The sequence below is a fragment of the Siphateles boraxobius genome, unplaced genomic scaffold, assembly GCF_051911475.1.
Source record: "Siphateles boraxobius isolate OS27281-9 unplaced genomic scaffold, OSU_SipBor_1 3, whole genome shotgun sequence".
In the NCBI taxonomy this organism is placed as follows: Eukaryota; Metazoa; Chordata; class Actinopteri; order Cypriniformes; family Leuciscidae; genus Siphateles; species Siphateles boraxobius.
In genome coordinates, this window is record NW_027508919.1 from 1,359,491 (window position 1) to 1,381,750 (window position 22,260).

The 22,260-nt window shown below is 36.5% G+C and overlaps 1 protein-coding gene across 4 annotated transcripts in view; it reads right to left on the minus strand.

The window, feature by feature from the left end:
• Positions 1-5,032: 5,032 nt before the first annotated feature.
• Positions 5,033-22,260, minus strand: part of LOC143756690 (protocadherin alpha-C2-like) — a 52,625-nt gene continuing 35,397 nt past the window's right edge. For all 4 annotated transcript variants that reach the window (XM_077247270.1, XM_077247269.1, XM_077247268.1 and 1 more), the window contains 2 exons: positions 19,492-19,577; positions 5,033-8,360 (listed from right to left, as the gene is read on the minus strand). In XM_077247270.1, coding sequence (XP_077103385.1) covers positions 8,068-8,360; positions 19,492-19,577 — 379 coding nt within the window. In that variant the 3' untranslated portion in view covers positions 5,033-8,067. The remainder of the gene's footprint in view (positions 8,361-19,491; positions 19,578-22,260) is intronic.

The window sequence follows — 22,260 nt, forward strand, 5'->3', positions numbered from 1 at the left end:
TCCAACATAAAATGTATTAATATTAACCAATTATAAATTAAAATGTTTTGAGATTAGATTTGGTGATATATAAAACTATCTTGCTACACTAGAGAATTGTAGTTTGTTGAAAAAAATCGTTCACAATATAAAACACTACTACTACTATACTACTACGTAACGTAACCACTCAAATATTATTATTTTAGTACTGAAGCTAATTAACAAACCTGTCGTCCTATTTATGGTAGGCCAGTAATTATCTTAAATGTCATACGTTTTTAAGGGTTAAACGCTTTTTGCTAAAATATACAGAAGCAAAAAAGCACAACTTAAGACAGCAAAAATAAAACAATTACATTAAAAACAGAGAACGACACTTGTTCTCAACGGATATAAAAAACTTCTATCGATTTTCTGTTCAGTGGCTGTGAAGAAATAAGGAGGACGCATCAGTTAGAGTATTAAAAAGCACTAAAAATACATGAGACGTCAATACATGTGAAATTTCACTAGTGAAAAAATTTATATTTTATTGTATTTAAAATATATTCCCTTTTTAAATACTACATTGCAAATATAGGCCTATACTAACAACATTTTTTACTATCTTTAAATATATTAATAGTATATTAGCATCATGCTTTTACCTATTTTCACAATACTTTTAACACACTTTAAAATAATTGTACTTTTGTATATTTTCTAAAAATATATTTACAAAACTGTATTTCTTTGCACATTACTTAAAAATATATTTTAGGTATATTTGTAACTGCTTGCTGTAAATGATCATTGTAACAATGCATTGAAAGTATACTTTCAAAATACATTATAGTATATTGTACAAAGTATAGCTAAGTAATATTTGTTTATTAATGTGCATTTGTTATTGAAGACAACGTTTGCAATTTGTAGTATTTGGAATAAGCCAAATACTGAGCATATAGTTTTTACTCAAATATAATACACTTATGGTATATTGTTTGTATGTTTCGAAGACACTTGTAATGAATTTGTAATGTACTTATAACACAAATAAAGTACACTTTAATATCACTAATCAAGCATGTAATTAGTCCCTACACTGGCATATATTTAAAGTATACTAAATATACTTGAAGTTGTTCCAATTTAGCACACATAAGTACACTAAATACACTCAAAGTTATGATTTACTACAATTTATTTCACAATTAAAATATACTTAGTAAAAAATTAAATTTTACAAAATAGCACACTTCAAGTTAACTAATCATTAACACACTTGAATGATACTGAATTAGTCTGGCTGTAAGTATACTTAGCACATTTATTTTTTACCATGGTTCTCAATTTTATATGATCATTTCTATAAATTAAACTTGACGACTTCTATTTATTATTATTACTATTTTTTTAATCATTTTGCTGTTTATGAGTATAGGAAAATCTTGTAAATGCTCCATGCTTCAAATTTGAGAGTTCAACACAAAGGTATAAAACAAGCATTTCTTCATTCTGAATTCATAAATCTCAAACACTGTGAAATGCTTACAGGCGGTGGCGCAGTTGAGTCGTGCAAACACCTGTGAGCAAACTCAGTACCTCAGTATTTGTCTTGGTTTAACCTGATTGATAGTCCATTAGATATGAGAAGTTGAGGGGGTGGAAGAAAATATTCATTGTGAATAATGGTCATAAAAACAAAAGGCATTGAAGGCTGGGACTGTCATCAACCATGGTGGTTTCCTGAACAGCTTACATAACCTTTTTATTAACATCTGGTCATTCTGTTGATGCAGAGTTGCAGAGACTATTCATTTTGATTTTAAAGTTGTTCCAGTAAAATTGGATTTAAATCTTGATTTTATTCTGTATGATTTCATATACATAAATCTACATTTGATCAATCTAAACCAAAGTTTCTGTGGCTCAGCTTTCTCTGTTTAATCTTATTCTTATTTATTAAAAAGACGAAATCAAATGCAACTATTTAATGTCAATGTTTTTTTTAACTACCCCTTTTATTTATGTACCATGGATTCCTGTAGTTTGAATATTCATTATTCTCTAATACAATTATTAAAGCTTACACACCTAGCTCTCCTGCTATTGATATTAATGCAAAAAAGCTCAATTTAAAATCAAATCATCTGATATGAAAGCTGTTACATCCTTTAGTTTGTAATCATTTCAGTTTCAGTTTAAAAATATAAAATTATTATTTGACATTTTTCATGTCATATAAATGTATGTGAATCTTATTGTTACTGCTCAGAAACATGATTAAATTTTAAAAATCAACAAAAGGCATTGATTGAAGGCAATTTTAAGTAAAAATTTTAAATGTATTTTTACTTTTAATTTTTCACATTTCAACACCTATTTCCTATCAATGGTTTCTCAGTTTTATATTCAGCTTACATAGTGCATCTTATAATCTTTATGAACACATTTAGCATACAAGCGTCTGAACCTGATATAAAGCTGTAGTGGTTATGGATGAGTTTAGCTTTAGCATGAGCAAAATAGTGCTCAAAAAGCTGCAACTATTGTTTTTATGTTTACACATTATTTCTTACTCTTGACCTTTACTTCATACAAACACACTGACACAGCCCTCCTGATGTAACTCAGTGACTGAGAGCACACTTCAGCGTCAATCTTCTAACCTGTACTTTTATTGTGCTTCCCATGGAGGATGGCAGTTTGTGCAAGAGTTTCATCTCTGATTTACGGCAAGCGTTCATTTAGTCCTCACTGTGTCTTTGATTTGCAAGTGCGTAGTCTCTGCAGGATACTGTATGTGTGCTGAGTCATTCAGGCTAAAAGAGCAAAACAGGAAAAACAAAAAAAACTCACCTCAGCTCACATTCCCACGATGAACTGTAATAGACAAGGATCCCATGGGCCTCGCTGTTACTGTACAAACTGTCTCCTGTGGAATCCATGGAGCACAAAATCCAGGACACATCACTCCAGGAAGCAGATGTGAACCAGTTATTGTTTGATGCTAAATTAAATTAATACTGTACAATTGGGTCCAAGAGTCCAAGACCACAATTAAAATGGGATTTTTCACATTTAAATCTGGAAATAAACTAGTTAGAGGATTTTGAAATACCCTGAAACTAAATAATTGAGATTTCTAGGTCACTGAAATGCAAATCTGTGAGATTGACATGCACTCTTTTGATCATCAACTGTTGTCATTAAAGTAAAGACATTCTGAAATTCAGGTAGGCCAACGTTTTTTTTCTGTTCAACCTGTCAAGCTGTTTATAATATGTGATGCCGGATAAACTGCATTAAATTTCAAAACATTCAATCCAAAATAAAAGGATTTTCATTAGTTGTTCCTGTCTGAATGCAGGACCTGCTTGTTTGGACTTTCATGTTGTATTTCAGGTTCCTGTTTCCTGTATCTAGTTTTGTAGTTTTGTACTTTTGTTTCATTGGTTCCCCACAACATTGATTGTATCCAGGTGTGTCTTGTTACCTTGTTATCTCGTTGGCATGTCTGTATATATGGTCCTTGTGTTTCTCTTGTTGTTTGTCGGGTCTTGTCTTTCTAAAGTTATGTTGGTGTTCTCAGTCTAGTTTTCTTGCATGTTATTTGTATTCTGATACTTTATTAAATCCTCGGCATTTGGTTCTACCGCTCCCTCATTTCTGAGTTAATCTGCATGACAATAATTAAATATATATATATATATATATATATGTATTTTTTTTAATGATATTTTATTAATTTGGGATTTATGCCAGCCTATATGGTCCTTACAATCTAGCAGAAAGAAAATTGTATCCATTTTATCCTTCTGTTTCTCTGTCAGTATGTTTGAATCTTCTTTTTCTGAATTTCTGTTTCATATATATTTCATTACAATCATTAATGCTGTATTTGTGACTTTCTGTAATGCAACTACTGCCTTTGGCCATCACTATCTCATTACAATGTTGTTTGTTTGTTTCTCACCACAGCATAAATTAGAGGAAATTTAAAACACAAACTGGACATGACCCATAAAGAAATGCTCCTGGGTGTGGGATACAGCTCCCATGAGAACATCTCCAGTTTAATAATGTTATATGAGTGGGGTCTCTAGAACTATATGAAGTTAGGAGACTGTAGCACAATCTGATCCTACCTTCCCCAAATTGTCACCTTTATTCTGAATTGAATTGTTGCCATGGAGATTCGTTCCATCATTGTAGTAACCATAGAAACAGCCTCCAAAGATCAAATAAAAAGAGAGGGTGCTGAGAAAGAAATGTATATATTTTTCTCTAGACAGAATTAAGCTGAACTTTTGAACCTTATGCACCAACACAGACACACACTCGCTCTCTTTCTTTGATGTTACATTTAAGAGGATTTTGAAGATGGAACAGCCGAACTAGTAAATTCATCCAAGATGTCATGTTGGAAGTAGCATAAAATCAAAGAGTGAAGACAAGCAATGCATGAGTGTTACATCAGTCTTTAACGTGACCTTCAGTTAACCTCCCCGAAGTGCTGAAAACAGTAACATCATTAGCGTGAACAGCAGACACTGCTGGAGAGAGAGGGATTTCAGAGCAAGATGTGTGTATTAGTAAATCTCTCTAATCTCTAATAATCATGATTATTACTGCCATCAAATAGGCAGATGAGCAAAGAGAAGTGTGGTGAATCTGAACCTTCACACACACTTGTCTAGATTGTTGACTGGGTTTCTGCTTGTCAAAGCTATAGATGAAATGTGTGTCTGTGGCGTCTAAACCAGTCTTAAATACTGCATCATAAAATATTGAAAATAACTTATGTTGACTCTTCTATCTATCTATCTATCTATCTATCTATCTATCTATCTATCTATCTATCTATCTATCTATCTATCTATCTATCTATCTATCTATCTATCTATCTATCTATCCTGTAAAACTATATTTTGTTTTGTACACCAAAGCTACTTATTTTTGGCTGCTGACAGTAAACAGAATATCATCAAATACATTTTTCTGATTAAAGCATATCATCCAGAATCATTTTAACAACAGACTCACAGACACAGAAACACTGACAATATTCACATTCTTAAGAAAGAAAAGTTTATTTATTTTGTGATTTATAAACAAAACACATGACCACTTTTCCATCATAATGAAAAAAAATATATAAAGAGAAAATAAGAAAGGAATGAAAGTCACTAATTCACCATCACATTGATGAGCAGGTGTACAAAAGAAGAGGGTTTAACAACAGATGAGCGCCATTCAGTTGGACAGCACAGCGCCACCTACTGATCACCTCTAGACATTGAGAAAGAATGACAGCATGGACGCTCACTAGATACAAGCATACACTACATATATTGTATTTTACATCAGGACGTTTTTTCCTGTTTTTTTCTTTGTCAAAGAAGTGAAAGAGAAGGGATAGAATCATCATACATAATTTAGCTACAATATACAGTGCTAGTTTGATCAGTATGTCAAAGCCAAACACAAAAGTTTTTTTTCTTCTTTTTTTGTTATCATAAACCAAAATCATAATGAATAGGATAAAAACGAGAGCTTCAGGGCATCACACGATAGAGCATTTACAAATACCAAGGTTTAGTAAGGTCATAACTGTCCACTGTAAGTCGGTGAAGAGGTGTCAGTATGCAAAAGGCTCAGAGACGGTACATACACAAATCTCTTGTGTGAATAATGAATAAAAACTATAAACAAAAATAGTAAAATCATAGCCATCTATATCTATATTCATATATATCTCTATATAGTAAGTGTTTTCTTTCTGGTAATGTCATGCAGCAGTCACGTTTGAGTAATTGTGACATTGGTTCGAGACGTGTTTTTGGGTGTGTGACATCAAGGTAGACAGGCAAGTGAAGGAACCAATAGCATCAGAGCACAGATGTGTCATCGCCACAGTATTCAGACAATAAAGCAGGGTTTAAAGGCATGGGGTGGAGACAACAGTCTGAACTTTGTAGAATGAAGTTGTTGCAAACTTAAAAGGGTTGAACACTTTCAATTGGTTTTATAACAATGTAAAGGTATTGTGTGTAATATTTTAATGTTTAAATACTTGTATCCAAGTTTAAAGAGTAAACACTGGATATGTCTGGTAAATCATTGCTTTGTTTCTTTGAGCTTCACAATCAGCCTGACACAGCAACACTGGCTCATAACCAATAGTTTGTTCAATACAAGGCAGACAGGGGGAAATTCTGTTTGGTGCTGCTAATGGCACCGAAATTACACACTTGATCTTTAACATTGGTTCAAATTGACAAAAAGCTTTTTCGCCCCTCAGTTTTCTCTACCAATCTCCACCCCTTGCCTAAGCGTACATCTGTCTTCTCCCGTCCCTCCTCTTTCTGAGAATGAACAGATGAGAGACCAGCAGAAAATACAATGTCTTATACAGAGACAGAGCTGAGGTTGATTGGACAGCACTGGATCATTTGCATATGCCAGTGCTGTGGGAGGGGCTTCTGTCTTCTGCCATTTGACAGGGGGGATTTGACAGGCGTTGTCTGCATTACTCCATACTACATGAGTACACCACAATGTCTAGAGCTAGCCTACCCAGCAGAGGGATCAAGAGAGAGACAAACAGACAGACAGAAGCTCTGTACAGTAGCAATAAAGTTCACTTAAAGCTTATAAAAATGGTGCACAAGAAAACCCCTGCCCTTCTTTGCCCAAATTTTAAAACTCCTAGCTAATATGTTGTGTTCTTTGCTCTTGGGTAGTGTTGGTCCTCCAGACAGCAAGCAGAAAGGAGGCGACTAGGTTTCGTGTTGTATGACACTAGGCATACAAAACTCAGCTGAGAAAGCAGGCACAAAATTAGGGTTGGGATAGAAGGGGTCAAGGTTAATGGGTAAACTACAGGAACGAGGCAATGCCACAGAAAAATTCACGGCATAACACTCATGCCTTTTCTACAGAGGATATTTAAGGATAGATTATGGGATCAAAGGTGTTTAAGGTTTGGTGAATCAACAGTAATACTGTTCACAATGCATAAACATTCTCAGCCATCCCGATAAGCAACAGGGCACATAACCAGGTCCCCGAAGATCTGATTTCTTAGGAGTTTCGTGTGATATTGACTTGTGAGCTTTGCGTCTTTAAAATTCACTAAGAGTGAACCTCTCCAGCTGCTGGTTAACCTCTTACAAAAACCCAACAAGGTTACCAGGTTAGACACATTTCAGAGCAGGAGTGGTTTTGGGAGTTGCTAGAGATGCACTGATTTCTGACCCTGTTTACTAGATGTGTGTGTCTATATATGTGCATGTCTGTGTATATATGGGACTATTTGCTCACATATATACTATGCCTTGGAGAACATTTGCTGGTAACAAAATTAAAGCAACAAAACAAAAGTGCATTCCATCATTCGGTATACATTTTTTTTCCTTTTTTTTTTGTTTGTTGATAAAACACTGTTTTTTTTTTCTTTTCTTTTTTTCATTTGTCCAGGATGTGAGACTTTGTGAAAATATGTTTTGATGTCTCTTGTTTTACAGATGTTTCGTACATCCCACACCAGGAGAAGTGAACGAGCAAAAGCGTTAATTTAGCGTCTTCACTGTTTTACATACAGCGGTGCCCAACCTGCGTATTTACACCAGCGTGTGTCCTGCTTCCATAATCTCTAACTTTACACGATTTTGAACCCCTCCTTTATTTTTTCACCCTCCATTTTACTACAATAGCACACCTGAAGCGGCACACGGCTTACAAACATTTCAAATCAGATTTTGTCTCCCTATCAAAAAGATTGGAAAACAAAAACCAAGAGGATTAATAAGACAGATGTACCAACATGAGTCTGAAGGACATTTTATGCTGACTATTGGCTTGGGTGAATATAAATCAATCATATAACAGCTCATCAAGACAAGATTAATCAATTAAAAAGAAAGGGGAATGCCAGCTATTAGCGTAAAGCCAAACGAGATTGGATATGATAGAAAATTACTCCAAAATTTTCAAGTAAAGTGTTCAAAGTTTGCTTGAGCGTTTTGTTCTTCAGACTTTTGTTGAGACTTCTGTCTTTAAAAAAAATCAGCTCTTTTCTTAGCTTCTTCCTCTGTCTCTCTAATCATCATCATCTTTCCCTTTCTCACGCTTATCCTTCTTCTCCTTCTTCTTTTTCTTCTTCTTCTTCTCTTCCTTTTTTCCAAACGTAATAAAGTCGCTCTTGTCATCTCCGTCTTGTCCTTGTCTGATGGAAATAATAGCCGGCGATCCAGGGATGATGAAGGCTTCAGGAGGCATCTCCCCGGGTTTCAGGTGCGGAGGGCCTCCCGGACCCGGCCCGTATCGGAAATGCCAACTGTTGCTGTCCACTCCGGCTCCTACGGGGGGAGAGACCTCTCCACCCTCATTATCTGTGAGACAAAGAGAAAAAGAGACCATCTATTACAATCTTCAAAAATATAAGAATGAAAGGGTTAGGAAGGACCTCGCTGTGTTTCAGATGTGAGGAATGTCCCCTGGACCCTGAAATAAACACCCTGGAAGACACTTCCCTCTACATTCTTAGAAATAAAAGGTCCGATGGGGTTCTATATCGAAAACTATGGTTCTTGACTCAATTTTAAGAACATTTGTATGCCAAAACAGTCCTAAATGTCTTGAATGATTGCATAATACTTTCATGTTTAATAGGTTATTTTATTATTTTCTAGTTATAAAGTATGTTTATGTGATGTTTAATTCACAAAATAAAACAATTATTAAAACAAAAATGAATTAAAACTAAATCGATTAAATGATTCCATGATGTAACCCCTAAAAAGTTATATTCCTGGCGGAACCCTTCATAGAGCCTTTTCTTGAAAGAGTGTATGAACACAGTGAATCAGCAATATAAAGCCTGAGAGAAGGAAAACTTTGCAGTGATGCAAAAAATAACCAACTGAACCATTTCATTTTCAACAAAGCAAACACCTCATAGACACAACATTCAATCCAACACACATGCTATCCACGAGAATGAACCAACAGAAGCATGCACTTATGATGTTTATCTCTCTCCTTTTTAAGTCTTGTTTTCTTCTATGCTTTTTGGTGGAGAAGATTGCATTTTGCAGTGTCTTTAATACAACAATATTTTCTGTCTTTTAAAATGCTCCATAAATCTGCCACTGAAAGCATGTGGATGAAACAGCCTATAGGAGCTGCTTTTGATTTATCTCAAGAGAACATTTATTAAGAAATGTATGTGGATTCAGGATTCAGGATTCATTCAGATATTTGAATTATCTAAGTACAATCAACAGATAAGAAGCTTATTTTCATATTTGACTTTGTATTCAAAATTGTGTTATATTAGGGTGCTTTCACACAGGCTGTTTAGGTTGGAACGGGGCACGCTTTGCATGAAAAATCGCAAATGTGAATGCTGTAATGCGGACCCAGGTGCACACTGGGGTACCGAACCCGAGACTACCTGGAGGAGATGGTCTGAGTTCGGTTGCACTCGAACCGTGCCGCGGTTCACGTGAATGTGAAAGCAACACAGGCTCGGGTGCACACTTGTTTAGGAAGTAAAGTAACCTGAACATGCGTTTTAGCTGATTATGATGTATTTAGTTAAATAAAACACATGTAAGGGATGATAGTGTTGATGATTTACCTTGGATACGAGCAGAGGTGTAAAGTCTAGGGGTCAAAAAGTAAAAGTCCTGCCATATGTTTATTCCACCCATGCACTTAAAAAAACTGTGCTAATTAGCAAATCCAGGAGATTGGAACAAAATACTGAGGAGGACTTTTACTTTCTGAACCTGGACTTTACACCTCTGGATACGAGCGAGAGTGAGCCTGCCGTGTGACCGCAGCAAACGAGCAGTGTGAAAGCACCCTTATACACAGAAGGAAAACAAAATGGACCACATACACTATCTTAACATGTTCCTCCACAAGCCTTCTCCTCCAACCACCTGGCATTCAGAGATAAAATCCACCATCCAGTCCTACCAACCTTTTTTTTTTTCCTTTTTTGATTTACCCTCGGTTTCACAGACAAGGGTTAAGTCTATAGTCCCAGACTAAAACACATGTTTGAGCTGTCTTAACTGAAAGCAACTTGCACTGACAAATATATAAGTGTTGTTTGTTTTGTCTCAAGATAAACACAAATAATGTTTTTTTCAAAAGCATGTTTAAAAAAGCTACTTTAACGTCCTAATTGAACTAAGGCCTAACCCTGGCTTAATCTAAGCCATGTCTGTGAAACCAGGCCATAATGTAATAATGTCAGCTTTAAATGTAAATTATTCTGGTAGCTGGTCTGATATATGAGTTCCCCGATACACCACACTACTGAAAATCTCTCTCTATCTGTCTGATGAGCAAGTGTCACTGGATCCCCACAACATCACTTAGTTTAATAAAGACAACACCTTTGGCATCGTATCTGTGTGCAGGTCTTTGTCTGCACCTCACCTTTTGTCTATAGCTTATGTTGCGGTGAAGATTAAGACAGATTACAACCTCAGAAACATTCTGACTACGATAGCTGTGAGTGAAAGGAGGTCTGTATTCACTATTGTGGGTGTGAATTGATATATATATATATATATATATAGAGAGAGAGAGAGAGAGAGAGAGAGAGAGAGAGGGAGAGAGAGAGAGAGAGAGAGAGAGAGAGAGAGAGAGAGAGAGAGAGAGACAGGCAGCATCCATTATGAGTCCTCAGAGAACTGACTACCCTTCCAAATCCCTCAGTAACACTAAACGCCCAAATGGCTTTGTTTTCTCTCTTCTCCCTCTCGCATGTACTCTTTCATCATGTCTAAATTTCCTTTCTCCATGCCCTTCCATTTTGATTGTCTGCCTTTCTTTATACTGTCAGAATGATAACTAAGGCACAAAATTCACCAGCATTGGGGAGTATCTAATGTAACGACTGAGACAAATCAGACACAATTATTTGTTATGTAACAAATAATCTTTAAAACTCACTCTGGGATCTATGGTCCCATCCCCCCAACAAGGGCAACAGCGGTCTTGGTTACCATGACTACGATCAGATAAGTTAGCTTTATTGCTGTGAAAAATGTGGTCATGTGGTCAAGACGGAAGCCAAAGGAAAGACGTACAGACCTTCCTGCCTTCATTTATAGACAAACTGATCTATAAATGATAATGTATCTCAGGACATTGTGTGTGATAATTTACTGTCTTGTGTAGTGTCTTTTAATACTATAATTTTTTTTACACTTTACTGTGTGCCGCCTTATCCTGTGTATTTTATGATAGAACCAGCGGTCAATGTAACCACACCTATACCATGTTTGGTCTTTATAAATTGGTACTTTGAGGATTGAAATGATCATGTATATGATATGTAGATAGCTGCGCAACATATTAGTATTACAAGAATCTTTCATAGTTTCTTCATCAGCAACCGATCCAGCTGCACATGCAAATGAGCACGCTTGAAACAAAAGATCCATAAATCAAATTCTCCCGCTTGGCTATTCCCCCCTTCTTATTGGTCGAGCTAACCCTGAGAGGTGGGACCTTTCTCAGGCTTTAAATTGCATCTACACAAGCCCGTCCCTCTCTTGGGCTTCTCGGTACGTTCGGGGTGCTATGCTGTCCTGCGGGGCCACAGCAGGCCTTGACTCACAACCAGCCATGAGCTCATGGAGAGAGAGAGAGAACTTTCAACTAGAACAGAGTCCAAATAACCATGCAAGTTCATCATATCTTCTTCATCCAACGGAGAAGAAAACGATTGCAACTTCAACGTTTGACACTCACAGAACACTTTTCTGGAACAAGAAATGCTTTCACTGCAAAGGACATGCAAGTATACATCTAATGAGGTCCTCTTAAAATAATAAGCTGATGGTTATTTTCATGTTCAATGAATCTTTTCCGTAGCTTCATTTCATTTCCGGTTTCATTCTGTCATTTACCATCTAACCGTGTATGTGTACTTGTTTGTATGTTAGTTATGTGTTCGTGATTTTGTTAATAAAACTTGTGCAGAATATGTATTTGGTTCTGATTCTCTGCTTGCAATAGTTTATTTTACGATCTTGACCTTGTTACATTATCTAAGTGCTGTACATGCTAGGAAATAATTGTTTTTCTATGGCCATGAAAGATACCCTTTTCTTAGAATAAATGATTAATCAAAAGAGTTTATTGGACGAACTGATTAATTGATTGTAATATTAATTTAGCTACATCAAGTTAATCCAATTAACTGACCCAAATATCAAGTTATGAGTTATTATTAATATTTCCCCTTTGAGCTAACTCATTACACTAACTAAAAGTAGCAATTCTATTAAGTTATCTATATTTTTCAGTAGCAAAAATCAAATAGCTCAGCTGGTTCAAGAACTGTGTGGGACATTGACGAGGTAGGGTTTGGGAAAGCTATTTGAAAAATTACTCAATTTAAAGTATCCTTCAAATGCTTTAAATTATGAGTAGTTTGTCTTGGCAAAAAACAGAATCAGCTTTCCCAACATATCTACATTGGCAGCAACATCCTCTGCATTTCTGTCTTGCCTTGACCTTTCATGTAATGCAGCCTTTCGACAAAGACACACGTCTGGCTGGCAGATAATGGCACAGGTTTAATAAGCTGCATGACAAGGGCATGGTTATTATGGCCAGTGAAATATCAAGCTCATAAAACGATGATGGGGAGAAAATCGAATCATCTCATCATTATGAAAACAACGAGTCTGCCGACACATTCCCATCTACTCTCTATATATTTATGTATCTCTCTTTCTCAAGGAGGAGTGTAGTGCCATCTTACATAATGCAGAAGAGGAGGTGAGGAAGGACAGTCTGAGGATGAAATATGAGCCAAACTCCAACGCTTAACTCCTGAAGGAGCAGATTTCTGAGCAACACTGCAGAGCCAAGGAATTATGGGTTTGTTTAAATGAAACCACATCACTTTCCAACAACTATGTGTGTGTGTGTGTGTGTGTTGGCAGATGACAGCAGATTTGTGTTCATGCTCTTGTGCATGAAGCACAGAAAATGAGCTGATTTCACATATACCGCAACAGCTAGTCTGAGATATACAATTTTTCTATATATATAATGAAATGTACAAATGTTTAGATTAAATACATGTTGAGTAGATATATCTATTTACCAAAGTTCATGTTACTTACTGTAATATATAAATTACTAAATTACATGCTTTCACATTAAATGATGAATTAAAAATTTACTGATTGCCTCTACACAATGAATATATCTGATTTTTTGTGCATCTGTGTGTGTGTGTGGCACACCTTGGACGTCAAGCTCTACTGATCCTGATTAAATATGCCAGATGGCACACACAAGCTTTCTCATGAGCCTGCCGAGACAGCAGTGTGTGTGTGGGTTTGTGTGTGTGTGTGTGTGTGTGTGTGTGTGTGTGTGTGTGTATTATGGAGTATAGTTCAGCTCTATATAATGAGAGTACTGCATGTTATGAGAATAATGTTATAATTTTGTTTTGTTGTAATTTTGTGTAATAATGTTTGTATCACTGTTTTCCATTAAGGGCAGGGATGAACATAAACACACACACACAAAAACAACCTTACACTAACCCATACCCTAACCAGAACAGAAAACTTTCTATTTAAAAAAGTATATTTTAGCTAATTGTTTCAGATTTTGCTCACTTCTGGGTACATATCTGTCCACAAAATATTATTAAATAAACACACACACAAACACACACACACACGCAAATGAATGAATGAATGAATGAATGAATGAATGAATGAACGAGCGAACGAACGAACAAACAAAATCCTCATATCTCCAAGCCTCATAAAAAGTTGAGTATGGAGACAAGCATTGACTCAGACATAGACAGAAAGCAGAGTGATTGTCCTCAGTTTACCCTCTTGAGCTGATTAAAGCCCATGGAATGTTCTGGAAAATTTCACAAGACCCACAGCATACAAAACACACTCACAATCTTCTGCACAGCCTTTCCTCTGTGACACTGATTGACTAAGGTGAATGCTAAATCTGCTAAAATCACTGGAAATCAGTCAGACTGGTTAACATGTTTGATTTGTACAGTATAATTGGCCAGCTATACTATATTTTTTGTCTCTCGACACCTCTGATTATTGGTTTTTATATTGATATTCACTTTTTATTGAATTTTGAAAATGTTAAATAAGCTTGTTGTCAATAAGAAGTGTGTGCATGTTGCATTTGTGTTGGATTGTGAGTAAGAGTGTGCGTTGCGTTTGTGTGCCATATGGCGCTGTATCTGAAAGGAGAGCCTGTGGGCTGAGCAGGTTGGCCCACCTGTAGAGATGATCTTTAAACAGGAAGATCAGGATAGGTCACACTCATCCATTTATCTCTCCATTCATCCATCTGTACCCAGCCTTCTATAAATCAGCAACTAGCAGCATAAAAATATATTTCAATTCAAATTGGCATGATAAAAAGGTATATTTTGTATTGTGAAAGCATTAAAAACTCCCTCTCTCTCTCTCTTGGTAATTCTGTATTTTCTCATCCATTTGTCACAATTTCCCCTGTCCTTTTATCATCTGATCTTCCTTCATCCTCTTACAAGCACAGTTAAATCCATTGGTTTCATTTTATATGCCGTTCTGTTAACTCTCTCGTTCAGCCACACCCCTTTCTTCCTCTATTTATTTTGCATTTCTCCTTCGCTTGTTTCTCTCTCACCCTCCCTCTCTTCAACACCACGTTCGTGGTATGAATGGTTGCCGTGGAAACTGCCTCTTCCAGTGAAAACTGGCTGTGGCAGAGACACTGATGGAAACTAATACAGAACGCTCTCTCTCTCTCTCTCTAATGGTCAAATACTTCTCTCCCCTAGCAACAGAGGCAGTCACAGCACCCTCCTCTCTGCACCTCTCTGTTTTCTCTTTCACTCTCCCCCTCGGTCACCCTTTTTTTCTCTCATTGTCACTTTCTCTATCCCTCTTTCCCTTAGGCTGTCTACCTGCCCTCTCTCTCTCTCTCTCTCTCTCTCTCTCTCTCTCTCTCTCTCTCTCTCTCTCTCTCTCTCTCTCTCTCTCTCTCTCTCTCTCTCTCTCTCTCTCTCTCTCTCTCTCTCTCTCTCTCTCTCTCAAACACTCCATCGCTAGCATTTTACTGCATTTTGCAGAATTGAGACAGACACAAAAAAAATTGATAGATGCAAAAAAAAAAAAAAAAAAGGCAGAAAATGAGAGACAACATGCTCCATCCTATTATTTTAATTCTGCTGATCTACGCTTTGGTTTTGCCCATCTGTTTCACACACACCATAGAGAGCGAGAGAGGGGCGTTGGCTTCTCCAGTGTTTTGCACAGCAGAGCCAAAATGAAGCTCATAAAAATGCATACGAATATTTTAATACAACACAAACCTCCAGCATCACATAAAACCAAACAGCACTACTTTACACCACCACAGACCTACTGACTGATCATTCACACGAGTGCCTAAACTGACGATTCCTCTTCTGCTGGAAACAAAGCTGATGGTGTTGTCTGACTCTATAACTCATGTCTAGCTGTTCTCATCTCCTTCTGTCTTAAAGGATGCCAAACACCACTGGTTTTTACTGGTTTTCACATGCACTGGTTTTCACACATGCAGGCCATACCCACCATTGAAGTCCTAAGGTCTGTATTTTTTATAAGATGTATATAATAAAAGTTGTGAAATAATTGCATAATATTAACCCTACTTTTGTGCTGCAAGGATTTCGCACAACACCATGATAACCGACTTTCTCATTAGCTGTTTCAGCGCTCGTCAATGTCAAAATGTTTGAGACGACCAATCAAATCAAAGGCTTTACTGTTCGCAGAGGCTGCAAATAAAATAAGATGAATGCAAGTAGATAAACTAAACAATAGTTATTTTGACAGCTGTTTTATGATAGAAATGTTAAATGACCGACAGAAATAATCAGGGATACAAACTAAAAACCTTTTTTTCTAAAGTTGCGGTCACACTTTATTTGAATGGTCCCCCTTAGACATGTTGTCGACTTTAAGAAATCCTGCACCTATGGGTCAAATAACTCTCATTAGAGTATTAGTAGATTGTCTTCTAAATATCTGCTAACACTTTATTTTCATGGTCCACCGACAGATATTATATTGACTATAAGTTACTTTGCAAGTACAAGTCAACTTATTCTACTAACCCTAACCATCTACTGATACTCAACTAATACTCTATTGAGAGTTAGTAGACATGTAGATGCAAGGTTACTCATAGTCAACAGAATGCCTAAAGGGGACCATCAAAATAAAGTGTAACCAATGACAGCATTTTGAACAGAAAATATATAATTTTTGTGATTCATGTAATGTAAAAGTTGTCAAAGTGACAATTGTACTCGGACGCCCTAGCAAGCTCAATTTTGGGACCTCTGTATTTATAAAACTCTGAGTACTGATCACATGGCTGATTGATTTTAGGCTTGAAAATAAGAAAATGAAATGCTATAGTATATAAATGCCACAGCAGAGAGAATGGTTTTAGTGAATAACAATCTTTATTTCAGTTAATTTCACTAGACAAAGTTACCATAATGTTTCAGAAGATTAGAATAGTGTGGACAACACTTATTTATTTTGCCAGCTTGACAACCTATTGTCACTGCATGCTGTCATTGTATGCAAAACAAGCAGAATTAACACTCCTTCTTTGTGGTTCATGGAAGAAAGAATCTTTGGAACAATGTAAAGGTGAGTATTTCATTTTTGGCTGAACTAATACTTTAAAAGCTGAGCGGCAGTTCAGACTTGGAAGCTTGAGAAATATTTGTAAATGAGATAAACATTGCATTGCAGAGAGAGAGAGAGCACTAAAATCTAAAGAGGCTTATTTCTTTCATTTCCAGCCTTTGCTTTTGCAGTCATCATCAGAGACTTAATTAGAACAAATTGCCCTTTCATCACCCAAGTAATTGTGCCCATTTGTTCCTCTCTCCCTGCTTCTCTCCCTTTCATCTTATTGAAACTAAATTACATTCATTATTCCGAACACCTCCAGAAGTCCCATCATCGTTCCATCCAAGAGGGTCGAGCCTCAACATAGACATCTGTAACCCTCATGCAGTTAATTAGGAAATTAAATATGCATTAATTGCATCCTGGATCTTACCTATGACCTTGTGACCCAGGAAGTGATCCCAGACAAAATGGTAGGAAGGTTTTATTGCTGCCTACGAGATGAGTGCACATGAATGCCAGAGAGCAAGTCAGTATTGCTGTAATACTAAAATTAATCACATTTTGTGTAACTGGATGTTTATTTGCTTAACATAATGTTCTACAATAGACCGCATCAATATTATATGCCTACAAACACAAGCCTAGAGCTGACTCTTCATGAAACAATTTGTTATTCTAAGCCTGTGCTTGTTGATTCTGTCATAAATACGTATTTTATCTTAATATGTTTTGCCCTGATGTTTGTGGTGATCCGTTTATAGCCTTTGAGTGTGTACAGACATCTCTGATTAATAACCAAGACTCTGTCCTCTACAGAAAGACAGGTAATTCTTCAATTATTTGGAGTGCGAGAAAGAGAGACTAGGCAAAATGGAGATAGAATCTAATATTGGGGATTAATTACCATGAACGGACATCACCACAGCGAGCGAGGAAGAACGTGTGCGTGTTTGTGTTGAAATAGTCTGAGCTGACCATTATTAATATTCATCTCCTAATCGAGTCATCTCTCTGTGCTTTAGCCACGCTCCCTCGGTCGCCGCTTTGTACTGAGCTTCTCTTTCTTGCTTTTGCAGATAACCTCCACATCCCCTCTGACTGTGTCATTTACTCTTTCAGCTGATAAACTGGATTTATGCTTGATCTGGTCAGAGCTGTGGAAATCGGTGTCGCTCTCTTCTTCATCACATAGCTCTGACAGGTCACCTGAACGAGCTAAACGCATATAATCCAACATTAAAACCAGGGGATTCCACTGTTATCAGACAGTGGGAAAACAAATAAATACAATTTACTCTGGATTTTCCTGGGACATTTCTTTTTACAGAAGTTTTAAAGGAATAGTTAATCCAAAAATTAACATTTAGCATAATTTACCCACACTCATGTTGTTTCAACTGTATTATTGTCTTTATTCCAAGAAACACAAAATGAGACAAACTCAAAATCTGAATTTTTTCCATTCCAAAAAAAGTTTATGGTCTTGTTTTCAAGTGGAGAGTGATTAAAACTAGTTTATCCACTATACATTCCCAGAAGATGCAAGTTTTATTCCTGTATTCCTATAAAGACCCATATTAATGCCTTTATTTACAGATCCCTTCTCCCTCCAGAGCAGATCTCAAATTAACAGAATAAAACAGATTTTTTTTTCCGTCTAAGAGCTTGGCAGAAAAAATCAAACCGCTTTCCAACATGAACGTGAGCAACTGATGACAAAACGTTATTTTGGGTCAACTATTTCATTAATAATTTTTGACTGGGTTGCTGCCATTGTGAAGTAATATTTGCGTCACGGCTGAGTGTGGCATAACAGGCGGATTGCGGTATCACTAATGTATTACCGTGGTTGCTGTGATGTATAGAGTTCCTCCCTGAACTATTTATCTGGGTTTCCTAAGGAAGCCTCATATAGGTCATATTCCTCATATCCTGCATGACTGCAGCAGCTCAGCAAAAGAGGCCAACACAGAGGAGACTGCAGCGAAAGAAGCAAGCGTTGAAAGAATGATGTGAGAGAGAAAAGAAGAGAGTGGGACAGAGCAATAGATGGTCCTGAGGGGTAATACCAGCGAGACTATGAAAGACAGTGTCATAGTCCTGCCAGACCTCACAGTGGACAATTGTATTGCTCAGTGGTTGCTCTTTCATAGCTATTTTCAAATATATTTCATTCAGGTTTTTCTCAGATGTATGGAGCCCCTAAAGGGACATTGAGAAAAAATATTTTAATGCTTTTGCATTCTCTTGCAAAAAGTTCCCTCGAGAAACTTTAAATTCACTCTTAAAACCTTTGCGTTCACTCGCAAACACTTTTGTGCTCCCCCGAGAAGCTTTTTGTTCACTCACAAAGAACTCAAAAGGTTTGTGAACGAACGCAAAGTTTCTCAGGGGAATGCAAAAAATTGTCGAGAGCACCCAAAAGCATTGACTCATTATTTTTCGACCCATCTCATATTTATTTTCACCACCATGTCCCTTTAGGGGCTCCATACAGAGGTTTCTGACAAAATGCGTTGGAAGAAATAAAATATACAACAAATGAGTCAATAGTTCAGTATACAGCTATAAAATTAATGTAGAAACAGCTCAGATCATTTAATCTTGGAAGTCAGAGATTTCAATTGAGTTTAATCTCTTTTCAATGCTAAACACAAGAGGAGAAAAAAAAACATCTGGGATAGCAGAAAACATACAGTAAGCTAATTTCTCCATTTGATCTCATTTTAATTTCAGAAACAGCTAAGAATGGGAAGAGATCTAATTTATGACGTTTCATTTCTTGAAGAGTTCAGTTCCTATATCTTACCAGGAGCGCTGGAGACGGTGGGCCAGTTCTGAACCAGAACTCCTTGGGCACCCTGCATCACGGATGACTCCTCCATATGGACCGAACTACACACAAATAGAGGAGAAATATTATTAGATTAAGACTATTTATTCACTCTTAGGGTGTGTTCACACTTGTACTGTATTTTGGTTTGCTTGGTTTGTTTGGTTTGGTCCGGTCCCAAAAACCCCAGCATTTAGTCCTGGTCCACTTAGCATTCACATTGGCATTTTAACACCGAAACTAAAGATACGGAACCTAAAGGCATAAAGATATGCTAATCGGTTTTTATTACGTATATTTCACGATGGAACTTCCCGAACATTCAAAACAATGGAGATGTGTTCTGGGCTAAATGCACTTGTTGTATGTGCGTAGTCTGCATATTATTGTATTTAGACCTGCTGAGAATTCGTGAAGAGCTTATAAAATGTGTAAAGGAGTCAAAACAGTGGCAGGAATCCCTACATCACACACAAACGAAGATCTTCTGCGAGGAGACGCGGTTCTGATGCCTGAACTGAACTGTGATGGGCAACATCACGACTATGGCGAGAAAAAACAGGTATGCTTGTGCATTCTGTCCTTTTTAGAGTCGCTTCTTTCGACATTATGTCCCGTTTTGGTTTGTTTACATGTCTTTGGTTCGCGTTGCGTTCATTTTTCATTCAAACCGCGCCAGAGTTCGTTTTGAAGGTCGCTTGTTTGGTGGCACCAGGGTTCAGATGGTAGCATTCACACTTATTCAAACGAACCGCACTAACAGAGCAATCGCACCAGGGTTTGTTTTGCTCGAACCAAACATGCCAAGTGTTAACACACCCTTATTAATGATTTCTTGAATTAGTTTATTAGCAATTTCCTTACTCTATTAGTCACATACACACAATTTAATGTGCTAAAAAAACATCCTGCTCAAGCAAACAACAGTGAACATTTTAGATTGCTGGGAGGAAGAAGAAGAAGAAGAAACATCATTTTCATAACTGAAGGGTCTCTGAAATGTAAGCACTTATCAAAAACTAAGACATTCTTTGCATTCATGTATATTTTTCTATTCAACATTTTAATCAAATTGTGTCAAACCCAACTCTATGAGAAAAGATTTGTCTTTAGATGCATGTCTTAGACAATCTGTGGCCTAAAAGGTCTAAAGACTGTCTTATTCTCCTTGGCTTTTGATGTGATATGCATGACTGATGATATGACTGTTTGTTATAGTTTATGTTGCTATTTTATGCTTGTAAGTGCTAAAGTTTTATGATTTTTTATGTACAGCACTTTGGTCCATTATTATGGTTTTGAAAGTGCTTTATAAATACATTTGAGTTGAGCAGGGTTTGTGTTTGACCTGGGCAGAATAGTATATCTAGGTCTTCGGTGAGAATTGAAATCTAGAGGCTTGGATTAGAGATTAAGGATTAGACTGTGATCTTCTCTGCACAGTCACATCACCTCTGAGATTAAAGCTTACATTCCTATGCACTCCAATTTTTCACACCAAAGATTTTTTCTCTCTCTCTCACAGACACAAACACACAGTTATCAGTGTCATTTTCTTGCAGTTGATCACCCTGTTTCAATTGGAAATATGCCATGTTATGAAAGTAAAAAGGCATTTTATCTTGACTCCGCATACACCCACATGTGTGTGTCTGCATCAGGAAAAAGCCTTACAAATCGCCAGTGGAAGAAAATCAAACCAAGCAGGAGTTCTTTGGCTCTTAAAAAGGGGTGTTATCACTTTCCATGCTCTCTCTCTGTAGATCTGTAAACAGCTGGAAGTGTGTTAAGAAAGGATTTGCTCAGTGTGTTCAGAGTGGCTGAAAGCATGAAGTATTTTAGGGTCGTTCCATCACAACATCAACTGTCATAGAAGAATGGGGGAAAATGCATTTCAGATGGTCGCTATTGATGAATGCTTGTCCCTCAACTACAATACAACCTTTTCTTGCACATAAACGCTGATCATGGCATATTGCCATTAAACTTAAATTTTGTACTAAACTTATAATTATTGACTGTTGTCCCAAGCAACCAATTTCCTACATATTTGTGCTAGTTTCATGCCTATTAAATCAGACTAATTTTCTCACTTAGAATGATTTGAGCTCAAATTAATATTTAATGTCCATTTATTTTATTAAATTTTTTAGAAAATATCTACCTAACAAGTAGGGTAACATATAGTGAGCTGGTCATTATCGGAATATAAACACCATTTAGGAGAACAATTTATCTAAAGTAACATACAATTGAGGAACATCAAATGCTATTTATTATACAAAGGGTCAAAAATATTTGCAGGATCATAATGTTGAGAGTAAGATAGACTATTGCAGAAACTTGAGAACATGAAAAATGCAGGAAATTAGAAGAAGAGAACTGTATTCTATTTTTACGGTGACAATGCCTTGACATTATATAAACATATAAAACATGATCACTTACCTTTGGTCACTTGTGCAAGCAACAATATGCCTACCATTAAAAACTTTGAGGTTGGTAAGATTTTTTTAAATGTTTGTTTAAATATTTTCTGCAAGGCGGCATTTATTTGATCAAAATACAGTAAAAACAGCAATACTGTGAAATATTATCTAAAATAACTGTTTTTTTAGAAAATGTAAAGTGTAATTTATTCCTATGATCAAAGCTGAATTTTCAGCATCATTACTCCAGTCTTCAGTGTCACATGATCCTTCAGAAATCATTCTAACATGATGATTTGCTGCTCAAGAAACATTT